The sequence below is a fragment of the Rhipicephalus microplus genome, chromosome 9 (assembly GCF_043290135.1).
Source record: "Rhipicephalus microplus isolate Deutch F79 chromosome 9, USDA_Rmic, whole genome shotgun sequence".
Classification (NCBI taxonomy): Eukaryota; Metazoa; Arthropoda; class Arachnida; order Ixodida; family Ixodidae; genus Rhipicephalus; species Rhipicephalus microplus.
This window is the reverse complement of record NC_134708.1, coordinates 51,343,282-51,363,664: the sequence shown is the minus strand read 5'-3', so window position 1 is coordinate 51,363,664 and position 20,383 is coordinate 51,343,282. Positions and strand designations below refer to the sequence as shown.

Here is a 20,383-nt window from a genome sequence, read left to right as displayed (position 1 = left end):
AGGGGCTGCCAAGTTTCATCGTAGCGCCGCCTCCTCCATCCCCCGTTGGTTGAGCCCCAAACTCGACATGTTTCACAACGCGTGCAATGCTTAAAGGGAAGTAGTGATGTGTTTTTTTTTTTTTTCGCAATGACCTTCCTTTGGCGCCTGGCTTTCCTGCTGTAACGATAGGAAGTAAACAGTTCTTCGAATTCAACTTCCCCTGGCTGCCATCATCCACAAAGACGTGTGTGTCCATAACTCTGCTGCCTCAACAATCATGGAGCATATCCTCCTGAGAGGGAAGCGTCAACAGAAATCAAGTATCGTCCGGAAACGAGATCTCACAGAGTGAGAGGGATACGAGGGTGAGCTGACGCAGCTATCAGTATTCTTATTTCTGGAAAATACCGAAGCAATGTCCCTAGTTTTGTTGTCATGACAGTGTTCAGGAAAGAAGTGCACCAAAATTCAAAAAAATAATAATAATCATATCAATAATAATATAATAATAACGTGTGGGTTTTTGCCTCCCGAAACCTTGGTATTGTTATGAGAGACACCCTCCTGTGGGTGCTCCGGAAATTTCCACGTAAGCTGACATCGCTCATTACACGGTCTTGTGGCATTTCACCTCCACTGAAATGTGACAATTTAAGCCGGAATTGAACCCGCGACCTTCCAGTTAGCAGCCGACCACCTTAACGACTGCTCTACCGCGGCTGGTTGTTCGATTTGGTTGCGCTGCCTAGTGAGAGAGAAAAAAATAAGAAGACAGGGAGGTCAACCAGATATAGGGACATTCGGTTTGCTACCCTGCCTCAAAGAGAGGGGGAATGGGGAAGAAATATGAAAATGAAAGCTAAGAGAAAAGTAGGTGTGCAAAAAAAACGAAACAGGGCGGGTGCTATAGCCTATTCAATTGGCCACTACCACGCAAAAAGTTCAATTAGGCCTTGACTGATTTTCTGTGCGAAGACAGGTCGTGTCGGCTTTCCTACACTGACTGTTCTGACAAGGGCCTGTCGTCAGGGCGTAGCTATAGCGGCTGTCTGCGCACGCTATAGTGAGGTCACACACAGAGAATGTGCTCTATCGTTTCATCATATTCGCAATGATCGCAAGCAGCACTGTTGCTCTGCCAAGTTTGCCTAATGAATCTATACCCACTTACCTAGCCCACCTATATCAATGTTTTTGACATGGTGATAACGGCGGCCTGCGTGCACGGCACGCAGAGTCCTTCGAGCGTTTCCGTTTCATTTTCTCTTATTTTTGTTTTCTTCCCCTGAAATGTGAAAAGTAGAATGGTAGCTTATAAATCGCACTACAATAGGATGGCGCGATGCTCCCGGACCGTGTGTTTGCCCCCCCCCCCCTGTGAGTGGTGATGATTAGACGGCACGCACTCAGGTCACTGAAACTGTCATATTGGAGCACACAATGTTTGTAACGTTGCATGTTATTGTTATCTTCGCATCACTTGCAAATTCTAGTGCTACCAACGCAGAGAAGGCAATGAAACTTTGGCCACGTCGTTATAATATCAAAACAAGTAATATGACATGTGATTATGGTCTCTTATTTCATCAAGGCTGCTACGTTGATGAACTAATGCTTTACGAAGCTGCGACCATAGTCGCGTGCATGCTGTTCATGCCATTTCTAATGCTGGCCGCTGTTCGCGTTTCTTTTGACGCTGATAGTATTGCGCCGTTCTACCGAAAACAGGAACGAATTGCTGGGAATTTCAAAGATTTCTCAAAACCTGGATGTCGCTAAACATGTCACGTCAACTGTACCGGCAAAGGGGCATGGGCAAAAACAGTTTGTTCTCCTGTGTTGGAGAGAGATCAGGGAGAGGACTGCGAGTAGAAAGTTACGTACCAATATTGTGAACCATGTTCCGCTGAACGGCCTCTCTGAGTCAGTCATCTTTACAGTCTTACTGTTCTATGAGATGCGTGGGCCATTTCTCCACTCGAGCCCCATATGCTACGACAAAACTCAGGCGCTTTCAAACTCGAAATTCTTGCAGCGGCTGCATTTTCGATGGAGGCGAAAGTGCTATATGCCCGTGTGCTCAAATTTGGGTGCACGAAAAAGAACCCCATGGTGGTCCAAATTTCCGGAGCCCTCCACTACGACGTTTATCATAATTATATGGTGGTTTTGGGACGTTAAACCTCACATGAATCGATCAAATACACTCGAGATACCTGCGCATCATCCATACGCATCGCCCACCTGCGCTGTGCGGTTGCTCTCCTCTGCCCACTGCAAGCAAAAGTATAATGATGGGATCGCGTTTCACTTTAAGTGTGTTTGCGTTGGTGTGTTTTCCTGCGCATGCTAACACATACAGACTGTGTGAGTTTGGATGTCTATATGCAAACTCCATTTACATTTTTTTTTAACTTTTGCTCCACTTTTGCTCCACTTGTTTTACCTCTTTGAACTTCAACGTTGTGTTCGATCGTACTACATTCGCACAGTGTATGTTCGACTGTAGGACATTTTGTGTTATTACTATTATTATTATTTTGTGCATATTTCGTCTCCTGATCTAGAAGGTGCCCGTGCCAACAAAATGACACCAACCTCTCCTATTCATCAATCAATCAAAAGAAAACTGTTTTTACAAATGCGAGACAAAATAGATATTTCAAGAACTGAAACCTTTAATGTTTCCTGCTATTTTGTACAGCACGCACATCCAGGCCTTCGTGCTCAATGGTCACGGCTAGGCAGGGGTGCTAGTGTCATTCAAAACATTTTACCATCTGGCTATGTCTTATTTTTCGCATTTAATGCCCTGCTGACAATTTGTTTTTGTACTTTAAGTTAAATTATGTATTCCACAAGTTCGCAGCGGCTGTTTTGGAGGCTTTTAAACGGCCAAATCATCATCTTTGCATTGCTACTGATCGCTACATGATGTTTTATCGCCGTCGCCGTCAGCGCTCTTCGCACATACGACTCTTGTGCCGATAAAACCCATCAGTCATCGTCATTTAACGCTCTGCAATGCCTTCACACCACAAGCGGGCGACTGTCGGTCATTCCTTTCTTTTCCTCGGAATGAAAAGCCGTTACCCCACAACAGGTTCTGTAGAATGATTAAATAAGTACGCGCGTGCTCATGATGCTTCGTATTTTCTGCCGTGAATGAAACTGTACGTGAGGTCGAACAGCGCTTGGGGCTCGTCGAAGGTGGCGTGATGACCGGCGCGGGACACCAAGACATAGGTCAAGTTCCGCGCCCGGGTCACGTACCCAGCGGGTCTGGTAGCGTCGGCGAGCGAGTACCAGGTCTCGCGTTGGGCCTCCGCCAGTTCGCGCTGACCACTCCACTTGAGCTGACGCAGGTACCGGTCGATGTTCACCGCCGGGAACACGGTGTCCATCTGCCCCGTGTAGAGCAGTACCCTGTTCGTGTCGAGAACTCTGGCGAGGGTGTCGTTGATGTCGGCGAAGTAGTCGCTCTGCGCCAAGCTCAGTCCCAGTGCCAGCTTCTGCGCTTGCAGAGGCATAGCTCCCGCCACGTGAATGGCCCTCTTGAAGGCGTCGCTCGTGACGTACTCGTAGAACATGAGTGTTTGAGGTTCGGGTCTGCTTCGCAGCACGCTTCCGTGATCCGTGTAGCCGGTCAGCTGCTGGTACAGGCTGGGCTCGTTGTCAAAGTTTGCGTTGAACACCGTCTTCAGCAGCAGAGCGGCGGCTATGGTGCGGTTCACCTGGGAGGCGAGTTTGATCTGCTGGAAGCGCTGGGTGAGCATCCCATGACCTCGGGGGTCAATCAGTCCTGTGCTGTACAGGTAGTCCGAAGAGTCTATTAGGTCCAGGAGAGGGGCGATGAAAGGGACTCCGAGGATCACTCCGGAGACTCTCAGTGGGAGTGTCTTGTTTACTTGAAGGCGGTTCACGATCCCTAAGGCTGATCGAGCTGGAATAAAACAAATAGGCAAATTGACAATCAGCTGAGTCCAGTTCAACTAAGTGTACGAAGCATGATATAACACCGTGCAAGCCGGCATAATTTACTGATGCAGGGAGCACGAGTTCACAGCATACTGCATCTTGTGGCCCTTCATTGTGTTGTTTCAATAAACGTTTCGACGTTAAATGTTCTACGTTCTGAACACAACAATTATTTTACTTACTATACCCCCCCCCCACCTCTGTATACTGTTCATATTTCGAACGCTGGCGAACACCGACAGGGAAAAAAGTATACAGCTCTGCTTCTGAGCTGCTTCGATATGTCAGAGCTCTCAGGTGTCGCTTTTTAATTATGGCTTTACGCTGCATGAGTTGTGCATTATGCAATAACTTAGAAATAAAAACAATGAGAACGTTTTCTGAGTTCTTAGGTAGCGAATGTAGTAATTATCTTCTATCTTGGTGCACACTTGTGTGCCTTAAAGCGGTACCTGTTTAGTATTTTTTTATTCTAAAATATACCCATTAAACAAGTAGCGTTAGAGTGCTTATATCATGGGCAAGAACACCGTAGTTCGAAACGAGAAAACGTCTAATTTCTTTTCATGGTGAAAATTTGGTATGCACACGAAAAACAAGGACACAATGCAGAAAACAAACGATTGTTTCTGCGCGCCTAAATAATACCTTGAATAATAACAAACTTGCCCAACTTTCACTTATTATTTTGTTTTCGCACAAAACGTACGCCGAACTCTCGAGAGACACCAGTAACAGCATGCTGAGTGCATACACATGCGAGTGCCTTCGCTATGCGGTGCCGTTTGCACTTTCTATTTAATTAAACTGACAGCTTTAATTATAGCGATTGCCTAAAATGCGTTTGACAACGGTGTCATGTGGCCGTGTGGAGAGGAAAATGGGGTCTTTCCGCGTTGCGAGGCTGTGCTCGCGAAAGATTAAGGTTACGTCTCTCTGTCTCTTTTTTTTTTTTTTAACGAACGCTCGACTTTCGCGGTACGCCGCAGAAAATAGCGCCTAAGAGGACCATTAGTTGCGGAAGAGCGTCAAGACTTGACGTTGCTCTTCCGCTTCCGAAGAACACGTGACACGCGTGGCCCCGTTTTGTTCCGCTCCACGGAGATGTGGGCGTGCCCTTGGCCCCAATTTATTTTTTTTTTCTAAACGCTCTTCCTTCCTTCTCTTTTTCATTTTGCGACGACATTGCGCAATCTGGCGACCAAATCACGGTCGCCCCGTCTCTCACCGCCGTACGACTCTCCGAGGGCGTAGAAGCGCCTGTTCCTGTTCTCTGGAAACAGCATCAGGAACTGCCGCAGGAACTCCTCGATGGAGCCGGTGATGTCGTCAAGCGTGCGCGCGAAACCACGCCGGTCCCTCGTGAAGCTGTAGCCTCCGCCGACAGGCTGGTCCAGGTAGACGACGTCAGCTTCCTCCTGGAGCGTCGGCCGTCGCCGGTACAGCTGTCCGTCAGCGCCGATGCCCAGTGGTCCGCTCTCGAGAAACTGGCCGAACAGCGCCGTCTTGCCGGGGCCGCCTTCGAGCCACAGGACCAGCGGTGTATCGGCACTTGCATTCTTTGAAAGGGCAAATGTAGGGGGGAAGAAATAATTAAGAGAAATGAAGCAGAGTCACTGGCACTGCTAGACCTATAGTGCTACGCAGAGCACGACCTAAAGCATATGCTCGGCGAGACACTCCTCAATAACTCTAACCACTTTTTGATTTGCTGTAATAGACCATCATTCACGTTCAATTGACTTGATTCTTCCGTGATTAACCCTTTAGTCACTTATTAACTCATTCTTGGCTTACTCCTAATTATTTTGCTTACTTCTTAGCAGCCCTATTTCATTTGAATTCATTATTAGCTCGTGTGATTACTTCTTGATTTGCCCTTCAGTCACCTAACTCATTCTTGATTCACTCGTAGTTCGCTCTATTCTTTCTTGATTCGCACTTGAAGCACTTGATTAACTGTTCATCAGAACGCCGTGCAAGTGCTGCTGGGCTTTTTAGTGAATTGCGGGCCAGCGTGAACGACTCTGACTGAATTGATTTCGTGTGCGCGTGTGTGTCTGTGTTTTTTGTTCTTATTTATTTTTTATCTCTCCCTCTCTCTTTCAATCCCCTATTTCCCAACTCCAGTGCAAGGTAGCATATCGGATACCTGCACCTGGTTAACCTCCTTGCTTTTTTTTTTCTTGTTTCTCTCTCTCTCTCTCTATGATTCCCTCTTCATTGACACTCAAGTCCACTAACTTATTCCTAATTCTCTCTTCATTCTCCCTTCAATGCACGTTGATACTCTGTTGTTGGAAGTTGGTACACCTTGACTAGCGTTCAATTTATTTCGAACTCTTCTGATTTGGACTCATAGTCATTTGGCACTGTTACACTTGTATCCAAGGTCACAATAATTTAGGTTGCGTTCATGTTCACGACGCTGCCGGGTGATCGCACCAGAATTTGCGACAGTTTAGCCATATAATATTTACGCAATGGAGAGGAATTGTGCACTAAGACCAATGCGTATACCAGTCTTGACCTCCGAGAGCAACCACTGTTCTACGACAAACGCATGCATTTGCCATAACTGACACTGAAAAAAACTCTCAAGGCTAACTTTATCATTCGTCATCATCATTAGTCTGACCACACCAGGGCAAAGGCGTCTCCCGTGTTTACACCAATCTTTTTTTTTTTTCTGTGACTGCAGCTGCGTCGTACTCAATTTAAGTTCAACCCTCTTCGTAGGCTTCAAGTTTCTGTGACGTAGGTATACATAGTGTAATGGTGCAGCTGTTATATAACTTTTTCTTCAAAGATTGTGGTAAACTACCATGTTATTTTATTCTACTATATTCCTAGGAACAACTCTTCAGTCGCGATCTTCTAAGGCAACCCTTCACCGCGACGAAGGTCCACCTTAGTCGAAAGTAACGCTGGCTAACATTCTCAAAGCTAATTCTTCCGAGGTTCTTCGTTGTTGTTGCAGTTTTCTTTTCTTTTTTTTTCTTCCTCCTTATTGGCACGTCGTCCATGCTGTGCCGTCAAGACGCGCGCGTTCTGTTCTACCTTCTTGGAAGATTATTTTGCACAATGACGGAAAATTCCCGTTAATTTATGTGTATGGTAGTGTGACGCCTTCATATTCTAACCGATGAAGCAGCAGATGTGCGAACAGCAAATGGGGCTCACGCCTTCAGTTACTTCTCTTTGCCCAGTTACTTCTACGTTTTATGAAAACTTTAAAATCACATTCGGCTATGCTTTATTTCGCTACTTTCACGCATGTCACTTTCATGTGCCCTGTTTAAATCCACAATTAGTGTGAGCATTCATCGGTACAATAACACCTGATGATTTGTGCGGTTTAACGTGCCAAAACCACCATTTGATTATGAGAGACGCCGTAGTGGAGGGCTCCAGAAATTTTGACCACCTGGGGTTCTTTAACGTGCACCCACATCTGAGCACACGGGCCTACAACATTTCCGCCTCCATCGGAAATGCAGCCGCCGCAGCCGGGAATCGAGCCCGTGACCTGCGGGTCAGCAGCCGAGTACCTTAGCCACTAGACCACCACGGCGGGACCGCAATAACACCTTGGTGTTCGAGAAGCTTCAAGTTTGTAGTAGATAATTTCGTTGAGATTGCGCAATTTATTGATGGATACTGCTCTTGAGAAAATCAAAGCAACAGATCCTCTGAACCATCAAATTCTTGTCGGTAATGATGTAACATGAAACAATTAGGAGCCAAATGACACCCGAGCTGCGGAAAGCGTTCGCAATCGTATAGTGCGGAATGCCAAATTATCACCAGAGGCAGGCGCACCTAGGCACAGTGCTGGCAAAGCAGAAGCGCACGCCTGTCAACTGTGACAACTGGAGGGCGCACACTGTACCATTACGAATGCTCGCCGCTTTTCAGAGGTCATTCGACGTTCGATAACACTCTTGCATTTAATTTTGATAACAACACGCGATATATATATATATATATATATATATATATATATATATATATATATATATATATATATATATATATATATATATATATATATATATATATATATATATATATATATATATATATATACATACATACATATTGGAAGGTAAAGGGGTCAGCTTGGGCTAGTAGTGCATTCTAGCCTGCTGCTTTGCACAGGTGATGAGGGAGGGTGGGAAGAACGAGTGATGATGGGTGACGATGAAGAGAAAAAAATCTATGCGTGTGCAGAGAAGCCCCGTAACATAGTGGTTTTGCTAAAGTCTGTTATTCAGTTCTGTACTCTAAAGAAAATCCACCACAGCCCTAATAGCAGTGATTGACTTCGCCTGGTCGCACGTATTTGACAAGATGGCAGCTTCGCTTAGCGTTGCCACATGGACGCCTGTCAACGCGTCAGCTTTAATCCCTGGACATGATTTCGTCTAATGTAGGTGACAAGTAACAAGATTTCCTGCATGATGTGCAAGTGCAGTGGGCACACTCGTATGCGAGCATCGTACACCCTGTCAGAAGTGCACACATAATATCAGCCTTATCTCGGTGATAATATTTTCAAGAAGTCGACGTTATACGCTGGTATTCGTATCGCTGATGTCATTGCTTCTTGCCGGTATTACAACTACCTCATCCTGGAGTAGCTGCTCGGGCGATATTATCACGAAATCGCAAGGATGCACAAACTCTAGGAGATACTTGTTTTATTTTATTTTTTGATGGTAAACGCGACGAAGTAACCTAAGATACCCAAGAGGAGCCTTTTTGCGAAATGGGCCGATTCAAAAACCGAAACTACCTCAAATAAGGGTGTGTTGGCACATACATGCTCTTCTTTTTTTTAATACAGCAATAATAAATGAGTAATATTAATTACTGAGGTAATATCACTGCTTTAGAGGACAATCAATAGTATATATGTGTCAATACATCCTTACTTGAGCTAGTTTCGGTTTTGGAATTGGTCTATTTCGAAAAAGGCTCCTCGTATGGCAATCATATACATACACGTTCGATGGCCTACCAACGAGACGCACCTTTTCGGCCTTGATGTAGAGGAAGAATAAGTTGCTCGCTGTGGTGGCATTGACGGTGACGAAGCCCGAGTACGCCTTCGCCCCGACTTGGCTTTTGAACAGCTCGACCTCGCTCCTCCTCCGGGCTTCTGCGATGCTCCCGTTCACGATGTACGGTGTCAGGAACAAAGGTACGTCGTCCACGCTCCTGAACGATGCGTAATACGGTGACTGTATAAGTATAGGCAATGAATGCATGTCTACTCCTAAGGTCGCTTTTTTTCTGCCCTTGTAGAAGTGTCATAGAATATATGCAGTTTTCTTTCCTTGTCCTTCTTTATGTGTGGTGGTTCCCCATTGTTGATCAGTGACTATGGTGTTCGGCTGCTCACCTGAAGGTCTCGGGCTTTATGGAGGCCGCGGTGGGTGAATTTCGATACAGGTGAAATGGTAGAGGTTCGTGTACTGTAAAATGTCAGCAGTGCATGTTAAAGAACACCAGGTCGTCAAAATTTCCTGAGCCCTCAACTACGGCGTCTCATATGAGCACATCGCGCTTTTGAGACGTAAACCCCCACATATTATTTCTTTGTGTGTGTGTGCGTGCGTGCGTGTGCGGGGGGGGGAGGGGGGGGGGGTTGTTCCATGGAAGCTAACTTCGCACGGTACACTTTCGTAACTATCAAGATGCATGGTCAGAACAGTAGCTGCAGAAATACGCAGCGCATGCCTCTGTTTATAACTGACTTCCTTGACTGTAGCGTATCGTGTTGGGTCGTGCCGAGCATGATACGAAGTGCACAGTTTGATGCGCTTCGACATCATCTGGCCTGAAATAAGAGGTATTCAAATAAAATAAACTACGCATACGATGGTGTAGGAGGATATGTCAAGCAATGAATATTCAAATATGCAATTAAACCGCTTCTGTGATAGCGTATGAGCAATATCAACACTGCTGCGACAGAACATCTTAGCTAGCAGAATAATCGGTATTGTGACGCCAACAAAAACTTGCGTTTATTCGCGAACTGATGAAAAAAAGATACTGTGCAATATTATCGGCATCATTGGTGGAAAGGCTTCCTCACGACAGTTACGAAAAACCAATTTAAAAGCCGGAAATAGTGTAAGAAAAAAAAGTCATGCTATGGTTCACTAAATGTGGAAATCGTAACGTAAATCGAAATGAAATTGTACAGGTGAACTGACACACCATGTTCGGCAGCCGAACCCTCGTCTTTCGTCTTCGCGATCAGTGACGAATCGCGCTGCCTCTTCAGGTGTTCTTCCGTAACATTTTCATGATGTGCGTGCAAGGTTCCGAATTTCCCGCCGAACAGTACTCTTCTTTCCACTATATCGTCTGCATTTCATTTTGTCCCTTGTTCCTAAAGCAAAAGGCTGTTCAACTAATTAAAATTTTATTGACGACTACAATTCTATTTATTTATTTATTTATTACTACCTCAATTGCTCCGTGAGAGTATTGCATGAGGGATGGACATAGCTATAGTCCAGGATGGTTTCGATTGATGCCCTGAAAGGTGTGTGGCTTGAATGGTGCACCACGTCAGCAAGGGGACGATTCCGCTCCTTAACGGTCTGAACAAAGATTGATTTCGTGTGGGTGATCGTGCGGGCTGCCAGTGTAAAAACTCATGTTGTGTGGTCTTGGTGAGATGAAGAACGATGCAAAGGTTCGATACGAGTCTGATAACGTAAAAGGCGATCCAACTTATCGTAGTATCATTCATTTGATTGATTGATTGATTAATTGATTGATTGATTGATTGATTGGCCAGATCTTGAGTTCAGAGAATTTACATACAATTGCGAAAGTTTTAAGGGTATACTCAAGCCTTATAACGACAATCCTGTTGCAAAATGAATGGCATATTAAACGTACCCTTACAGCGAATGTTAGCTGTCTGGCTATGGCAAGCGTATTTGAATGTCTACACACGTGATAAGCTTGTTGTACATTAGCTATTACTCACCACACGTCTATTGACTGTATCACGGCCGTATATCGTCGCAGACAGGCCACTTATGCCAATCAACTAGCAAGCGCTCTTAGATTAAAGAATATGCGAGCTTTCTTTCCGACTATTCCACTAGATAAGAAACGTGCGTAGCACCCTTAAAGAATCTCGTTTATTCCACATCCTTCAAAATCAATTCGCACCTTTTATAGAGAGAATTTTCGTTCCACAACGTCGTAGTCATCTGGTTCGTTTAAATTTCATTTTCGTATCAATAACTCAAGACGGTATTGATATGCTGATAAAGCGCTCGCCGTCCTCGACCTTCGAGTACCGGTAGCCCAGCGATAACACATGATAAGGCGCACAGAATAACTGACAAGGTGACGTTTATTGCGCAATATCACCAGTGCGCTTTCATTTACGCGCACATAGAAGAACTGCGGCTATTATAGAAATTGAAGATTAATCCCACATGTTTGATAGCCATATCATTGTTTTGGTACTGAATATCTCACATGTTAGTGATCGCTTATTAAAAAAAATGTACTTTACCTTTGGCCTAAGGATTCGCTCCGATTATTCTGATTTGCTGCGACGTCCACAATCAGCTGCAGCGAAACGCAGGCCAGGAAAAGTAGGGATTGCCCGACGCTGTGCATGTTGATTCCACACCTGCGCACAAAGCAAGTCAAATAATTTGATTACATGAATTAAACAAATCACTGATATGTCTCATACGCAACAGTTCCGTGAAGACATATGAGAGTCCGACATTTGACTTTCATGTTTGTAAATCTTATATGAACTACGCTATCTAAAAAAAATAATCTGTTTACTCGAACTATATGTATCTGTACAGTTCTGCATAAAAGAACTTGTATAATGTAAAACACGTTGTCGATAAAAAAAACATGTAGTTTGTTTCCAAATAAGGTGATAAAAACATGCAGAATGTGACGAAAGAAGCAGAAAGAAAGAAAGAGAGAAATAAAGAAAGAGAGAAAGAAAGAATGAAAGAAACAAAGAAAGAAAAAAACAAACAAAGAAAAAAAGAACGAAAGAAAGAAAAACCCCCGCATAGTATAGCATAGCGAGGCGCTGTCAAAAGAAGGTGAATGTAAGAAGTAGGGAGATGGGGAGGCATAGAATAGCCATATATCGTATAGTATATGAAGAGGTGGGAAAGGAGAGGGACGTTGAGGAGGACGGTAAGGAGCAGGGTAAATTGGGATACATTGCATATTCATCTGCATATAGTATAGTATTGCGGGGGTAGCCATGCATAGAATATTATATGAATGGGTAGGAAGAAGAGACGAGCCTGAGGAGGAGGAAAACGGGTAGGGTAAAGGGTTAAGCTTAGCATAGCTACATCAAGTAGAGTACAACACAAGGTGCAAAACTGAAGTGGAGGAGAGGAGAAAAAGGAGGAAAGAACACCACCAGCTCTACTCATTCCTCAGCCTTCACGTTAATGGGCGGCTGCCCTAACGTTTCTGCTACAGAGCTCACATGCTCGCTGTTCGACGTGCGTCGTAGATCAAAAAATATCATCATAAACGGTCAAGCACTCTGTCATCGCCCGTGTAGGCACTCTGTACAGACGGTTAACAAGACAGGCTGAAAGAAAAGGCAGCCCCTAATAGCCATGTATGGTATAGTAAGGGGGTGAAAAGAGACAGGTGAGAGGCTAATCAGGACCAGCTAAGTGTCCACCAGATCTGCTGTGACCCAGCATTGCACGACCTACATTTCGAGCTGCGCTAAATTTCTTATGAAGGCAAATAAGAGATAACGTGTTGCACCATCAGCGTTATTTACATTGTTTGGGCAAATTAACTGGAGCGTGTCGATGTGGCGTAAGCTTCTCATTAGAAAAAAAATCTATTTGCTTGAAGAGAAATGGAAGATCTACCACTGGGTTAACATCTCGAAGTAAATGTAATCTTAGCTTATCGTAACATCGTCCAATCACGGGACAAAGACGATAAGAGCGAGCTCATGTGATGTTTTTTCTTGTTGCGTTGTTTAGCGCTCCTTCGATAAGTAGACGTTCGCAAACGCGCTCTGATTTGAGCCATCGTGTAAAATAAATGTGTTCTAGAAAGCTAAAGCACGATATGCTCACAGAAAAACACAGTTCTGTAGATATGATTTTAGATATTCACCGTTACGTTACGTTCTTTTATACGCACATTAGAGAGTTCCTTAATTTCTTTAACTTTGCCATTTTACTTAAGATTTCGTACATTTCTGGCGCTTGATGAAAAACATAGAAAATAATATTCATCAGGCTTTCCACTCTGTGAATGTATTTGAACAGTGAAGCTATGTGCGTGTAGCACACAATTGATTATTCAATTCATTCACTTATTCATTTATATTTTTCTACTTTAGCGTAAGCTCCTACAAATTTATTCTCCTTCAATTCGCGTGGACCAAGTGTGCGGTGCCCAGGTTACTTATTTATATCTTCAATAATAATTATATTATCTATACATGTATCCCTTCATTTATTTATTCAACGTTTTTTTTAGAGCACCAGTGAAGAGAGGTGGTGTCTGTCCAATTTACGTAGCACACACCTGACGGTGGTTTTCGGGTGAAATCTTTACTGTCGACTAGGTAACTGTCTGCGAACTCACAATATGTTCAGGTTTACGATTACTCTCACGGTCGCAGTCAGGCCACCCAACACGCACAGTTCGTCAGCTGCCGTTCGAGCGCATTTTTAGTTGCCACGCTAGCATTCTTTTTTCTAAGACTTGAAGATAGACAATGCGTTCTTGAGGACGATATATTTCTGCAAACTAGGTAATAGTTGAGTAGGTAACTGTTCGCGAAATCACAAAATTACCTTGCTATGTGCTGACCTGGCTATTTTCTACTGAAGACATGAAAAATAAATCACACGTGGAAATTCCAACCATCTCAGTGGTTCGATTTGAATGTTTGCATATCATAACAGAAAGCTTTTTTCGTGCTGTATAGAGCATAAATAGCATTGCCGATTTTTCGGGCGTATTAGTAAACGGAACTTGACGACATATTGACCGCTAAGAGACAGGGACATCAGAGACAGGACAACACAGAGCACACTGTGTTGTCCTTTCTCTGATGTCCCTGTCTCTTAGCGGTCAATATGTCTTCTAGCACAAATAGGTACACACATTCACAAGGAAGGTAAGAGGAAAACGTGTCTACTACCTCTATGCGATACCAAAGGTTACATATATGTCTAACAGACTATCTATGCTACTCGATATATTTCCGCTTGAACTCTTGCGAACTGTCCATTCCCGATGGAGGCGGAAATGTTGTAGGCCCGTGTGCTCAGATTTGGGTGCACGTTGAAGAACCCCAGGTGGTCGAAATTTTCGGAGCCCTCCACTACGGCGTCTCTCATAATCATATGGTGGTTTTGAGACGTTAAACCTCACATACCGATCAATCTTGTGAACTGTCCAACTGTTGTGTACCACTGTAACCGGTACCCCCCGTAATGGTCCAGTGGTCAAGGTGTTCCATAGATGAACCGAAGTTCACGGATCATAATACAGGCTGCGGCGGATACATTTCCGTGGAAGCAAAATTCTAGATGCCCGTGTTTAGATTTAGCTACACGTCAAAGAACCACAGTTTGTCGAAATATCCGGACCCCTACAATAAAGCCTCCCTCGTGATCGTATTGTGGCTGTGGAGTTTGAAACCTCATGAGACATTATTATTGAGTAACTGTTGTCGCATTCGCTCCGACATCGTTTTCTACCACGTAAACTGGGAGAAATTCTAATGAATAATATCTGGTAACCGATGCTTGGTAACACCTTTGGGTTACGCTAGCCACTTTCTTCTGTTAGTTAGTTTTATAACTGTTTGTGAACTGAGAAAGTACAAAGGTGTTCACTCACCTTGCGCAAATGTCAGAGCAGCCCGCGATTTCTGCTGAGAGACTTGAAAGTAGAGAGTGCGCCTTTTACGGTCACCATATATTGTGCGCGCAGATGATAAACTCTTCGACTACACTGGACGTCCTGTTCCCGTCCAGTATACATAGACACGCGGACGTATACGCGCTCAAACTCCCTTCCGAGACTGCCCGCCGCCGAGAGAGGGAAATGTAAGGGTTTTCCAATCCTCTTGCCCACATAACGTACGAACGACTGCGGAAGTGGGACACCTCTCTCCCTCTCTCCTTCTATCTCTCTCCTCCAGTAACGCCCACTCTTCCATTATCTCTTCGGTCGGAGCCTTTTTAGACATCCAGTGACATCCGGGAAGCCGAGACGGACGCCTTTCACTGGCGCAATGTTTCAATCGCGCAACACCTCGACACCATACGACGCATTGAACGGGTTCGCACTCACCCATTCGGTGCAGTGCAAGCGGTGACATGCTGTTAGGTCTGCGAGCGATAACCAGCCACGACCTCTTCGTAACAACGCTGATCGTGCAAGTGGGCCAAGAAGAAATTGGCACAAACAGGGCATGTAGCACAAATGCAAGACAACCACTGGTCATTAAAACAGTAACAGGCTAGATTCCAAGAGAAGGCAAGCTAGCAAGAGAAAGGCAGAAAGTTAGACGACCGGTTGGCGGGTATATATAACGTGGCAGCAGAAATCGCGAGACCTGGTTTCATCTATGAAACATGGGAGAGGACTTGTTTGCTTGGACATTTCCCCTCTGTTCTCGTAACTCAAGCATCATTGTACATGTGCCCTTTTGATAAAAAAAAAACTGCTGCAAGTTTATCGCATTGTGTATGCTTTCGTAACTATGACGTTTGAATACGACGCATAAGAAAAAAAAACAGCGACCACTGCAGCATACACAGTGATAACACCTATATCGAGCATTACATCACATCTATTGTTATAGGTGCAGCTGAAGATCAGGTGCTTGAAAGGTGATCTCCGGAAGCTTATTTTGTACTGATATAGTGATCAGAAAAGCGCTATTCTGAAGGGCACCTCATCCAGCGAAGATAAGTTTTAATAAGTGGCTAGTTGCGAAATCGGTCGTGCTTGTCCTCGCTTCAATATGACAAATACCCTACAAATAACCTTGACGTAACAGTTGAAACAATTACGAAATCAGGTCGGTCCCTGGTATGTGCTTGAATATAGAAAAGGCAGACGAACCCAAAGGAAATGGATTCCCGTAGATTTCTTGCCTTCACGCCACCAACACCTGATTTATTTTATCGACACAGACTGACTGTCAAAGGTTTAGAAGTCTTGCACCAGCGTACTCTATACGTTTTGCGATTCTCCAGGAGGCATTAATTAGGGATATTTTAAAGCTTACCCTACAGAAAGCATTTGAAAAATGTCTAAGCAAATAAATATAATATTGCTCTCGAATGCATTCGTGTGCATTTCCTAGGAATATTTTTAACCTTGACCAATACTTCGGAAACCCCTCTGATAGTTGTTGATTGTTACAGCTTTCAGACACAAAATGTGCTGTGTAAATTCAAATCATTAACTTGCTACTTACACGTATCAGTTTATAAAAAAAAAAGGGGGGGGGGGATCCTTAAACTTCGCCTTTAAGAGTTGAGCGCGACCGCGATATCGTAGCTGTCTCTAGTGCGTATTTCAAGCACTTAGTGCGAACTTTTTATTGTGCGATGTTACTCGAGAACTCGAAAATTGTGGATTACTATAATGTGACAGATAAAGTTGAAGTGGCTCCTGACAGTGAAGCTTTCGTATATGGCTACATTCTATAAAATGGGTAGCATGCTTCAAACCACGAGTAATTATTTGTGTGACATGTTTTTAAACTTTCTATGGACCCGCTGCGTGGTATGCGAGTAGTATAACGTACGTTTCTTTTGTAATGAGTGGCCGGCTTCAAACCATGAAGTCATGATAATCAGACGTTCTGACGCCCGATGGCAATGTAGACTTGCGCCATGCAACATAACTGCGATATTACAGGCCGTATTGTGAGGCTTGTATACAAAATGCGTGTGTTTGTTGATCATTGACGTTGTTTTTATTGCATTTCTTAGCAGACGTGTGGCTGTGTGGTACAACACCTGATTTCCATGCGAATGACCTAGCTTCAATCCTCACTCTGTCCAGGAAATTTTTATCATTTAGTTTACTTGCATCTTTCCGATTTTTTGGTCACAGACAAGATGATTTTTTACTCAAAACCAACGACGCCGACGCTGGAATCCCCGCGAAATAAGCTGTTTAACGTTATCGTGTTAAAATTACCCCAACATTTTGGTTCATTCAACCCTCGTGGTATCTAGTCCCTGTAATTTGACACACTGCCTCAGCGTCTTTCCAATTTTAAGACCCAGTTTGTACTGCAGTTACCGGGTAGTCCCGACGATATGGCAGATTTCTAAAGTTACCATCAGTATGACACTAACAATAGAACAAAAAAATGAATATGAACTTTTCTGGCGCATTCGTGCCACTCTTCCGTCAACTGCTAACGGTGATATCCGTAATAATGCGCTCCCAACCTCATCTTGTGACTCACTGTTGGATATATTTTGGGGCCCGAAGATATCGAAGTTTTTCAACCATTACAGCACATCTGCCCTAGGTGTGCAAGTCTTGCAAGTCTTTGTAACAATGCTAGCTGGAGGCATGGTCAAACATTCCCGTGTGCTTTCCTGTCGTCGAGTGTAATATCTGTAAAAAAAAAACTTGCAGCAAATTCACGGAGTGAATGATAATGAGTGGGGTGAAGCGTCCATCTAGCCATCCGCGCATCTGGACGGACGGACGTACATGGAGAGACGGAAACATGGACGGACGCACGGACGGGCAGATGGATGGACGGAAGCACGGATGAACAGACACACGGACGGACAGTAACATGGATGTAGTAATAATAAGATTATAATATATTATTATTAGTAGTAGTAGTAGCAGCAGTAGTAGCAGTAGTAGCAGTAGTAGTAGTAGTAGCAGTAGTAGTAGTAGTAGTAGTAGTAGTAGTAGTAGTAGTAGTAGTATTACGCTGCGCTCTAGATGGCATGTTCCAGTGCGAAGATCACCATTACATAGAAGAATGTATGCCTTAATTGCATTTTGCTGGCACACGATAGGTCTGAGCACAGTGGCATCTCTGTTCCCACAGTCTTCTTAAAAAGGCTACGGGCGTTAACACAGCAGTCTCTATAGCCTTACACAGTGCTCACTCATATCCTTACATTACAGTAAATAGGGCTTTTCACAATACTTAAATTAATAATTTAGTTTTCAACTCATCGTCCCTGGTCGGGCGATAGGTCATCTGAAGACGTCAATTCCGTAAAACTGATTCATCATGGCGCACGGCCATTATTCTTTACATTCATCATTGTACTCGTATTATCAAACAATGGCTCAGCCATTCCAGCAATGCTTTTTCGGTGTTTGTCTGTCTGTGTGTGTGTGTGTGTGTGTGTGTGTGTGTGTGTGTGTGTGTGTCTGTGTGTGTGTGTGTGTGTGTGTGTGTGTGTGTGTGTGTGTGTGTGTGTGTGTGTGTGTGTGTGTGTGTGTGTGTGTGCGTGTGCGTGTGTGCGTGTGTGTGTGTGTGTGCGTGTGGGTGTGTGCTCTGCCTCATTATCCCAAATGCATTATGTTTGTCTTAGTTCATCGCATGTTGCGTCCTTACGCTTGCGTAACAAGACCCTCAGCGTATGTGCGCCGCGTGTCAGTCGCTGACTTTCACTAATTTTTCTATGTACAATGTTAATCATGGGTCTCGTTTATTTCATCACGTTCAAGTTTTGGAGACCCTTTGTACACAACTGTGTACATCACTCGCTTTTGCAAGGTGCGTCTATGGCTAAAAATAAACGATATACATAGAGGTTTGAGTGAATTGCACACCCAGCCTAAAAAATCTGTGTTCATTTAACTTTATTTCGAAGTGAGCTGCTGCATATGACCAGTTCGTTGAAAGTACTTTCATGCTCGACGAATCGTTCGACGAGCTGCTTTACGCGAGACGCTAAAAGCAGAAGTTTACTTTATTCAAAAAGAACGTAACGTATTTGCACTCTAGTTGAAGCCTTAAATTTCATTCCATCTGGGGAAAAAAGATGGCCCCACCTCCCTGAAGGGAATCGTGAGGAAATGCGAATGCATTTCTGCGCCGAGAGAGGGTACCATGTCAGAAATCCTCCTTCGCCGACTTCAACCATCGCCTCTCAAGGCGATGGTTGAAGTCGCGGAAGGGGAATGAAGTCGGGGAAGGGGACGGGAGAGTGGGGCGCCAGCGTTCCCGGCTCCGCGCTGACGTTTCACAGCGGCATCTGGAGCACACATTGCCGGATGTTCTTGAGAGGCGCCCAGCCAGCGAACGGTCGAGAGTAAGGCGCGAGCGGGTGGGAGAGTGAGGCACAGGAAAGAGAGAGAGTGAACGAGGAGAAAAGGAGTGGTGAAGCACAGCACCTACCCTCTCCTACACCCTCTCGCCCCACACTCTCCGGTTGCTAGGGGTGTGGATGAGTGCGCGCGCCCACACTTTTTGCTATGGGAGAGAGTGAGAGCGAACAGATAACGCCTGCCGGCGCGCGGACGCCGCGAATAACGCCGGATGCCTGACATAGCCCGACTAAGAAATGCATTTGCATTTAAAATAACATAACTCACTTTCGAAATAATACATATTTACTTAGATTTAATTAGTCCTAAATACTATAAAATCAATAAATAAACGTATTTGACATCTCTGTTGTAATATTCAGTAGAATGCGTGTACCTTGGAAGAATGTTAATAGGAACAACATACAATGTTGACAAGGAAAGTATCGGGGATGATATTAGCATTATAACTGTGATGTAATTGTGAAAAAATAAAAATAGATGAAATAAAAGTAGGGGCACAGCCTGCGACCTTCAAACACACGTCCGATGCAACAAAATCTGTAAGTTTTACGTGGCTATACGAAATTCAATGCATTTCGTATGACTCAAAACCACCAACAACCACCAGATGAACGTGCACATATCTAGCCTTTGCCAGTTTCAGGCTAGATCCGATACCACAAAGAAGTAATAGTAAAAACAGAACGAAATTCACAACTTACAAGCTGTAAGCATTGCCAGAAAATAGTAGGGCACTTCATCCATATTACACGAACGCCCCCCCCCCCAAGTCTGTGCACTAGGCTGGCGGAAAAGCAAATGGAGCAACAAGGAACAGACCAAGTTTTTCAAGGTCAGATTTTATTACAAACAACATCCGAATAGCATATGGCCTTCATTTCTTCAAACAGTCCTGCCTGCTTTGCTGGAAGCTTGTGTCCTCGCAGTGGGCCTACAATAAAGCAATAAGGCGAAAAGTCATACACGGTGCTGACCACATATAGGGAGTCCATACACATTTTCAGTACAAGCACTAAATAAAAACTGCGTTCATGATATCAAATCATCTTTGTGGCTCGTTATGGAACGA

General features: G+C 44.3%; 1 protein-coding gene across 1 annotated transcript; it reads right to left on the bottom strand.

Moving 5' to 3' along the window:
- Positions 1 to 2,646: 2,646 nt before the first annotated feature.
- On the bottom strand, positions 2,647 to 15,006 carry LOC119185592 (venom serine carboxypeptidase). The gene is made up of 5 exons (XM_075873642.1): positions 14,875 to 15,006; positions 11,516 to 11,635; positions 8,997 to 9,183; positions 5,189 to 5,519; positions 2,647 to 3,925 (listed from the first exon to the last, which is right to left on the bottom strand). Exons 2-5 carry the CDS (start codon positions 11,620 to 11,622, stop codon positions 3,120 to 3,122), a joined length of 1,431 nt encoding a protein of 476 aa, XP_075729757.1. The 5' UTR covers positions 11,623 to 11,635; positions 14,875 to 15,006; the 3' UTR covers positions 2,647 to 3,119.
- Between the last annotated feature and the right edge of the window lie 5,377 nt (positions 15,007 to 20,383).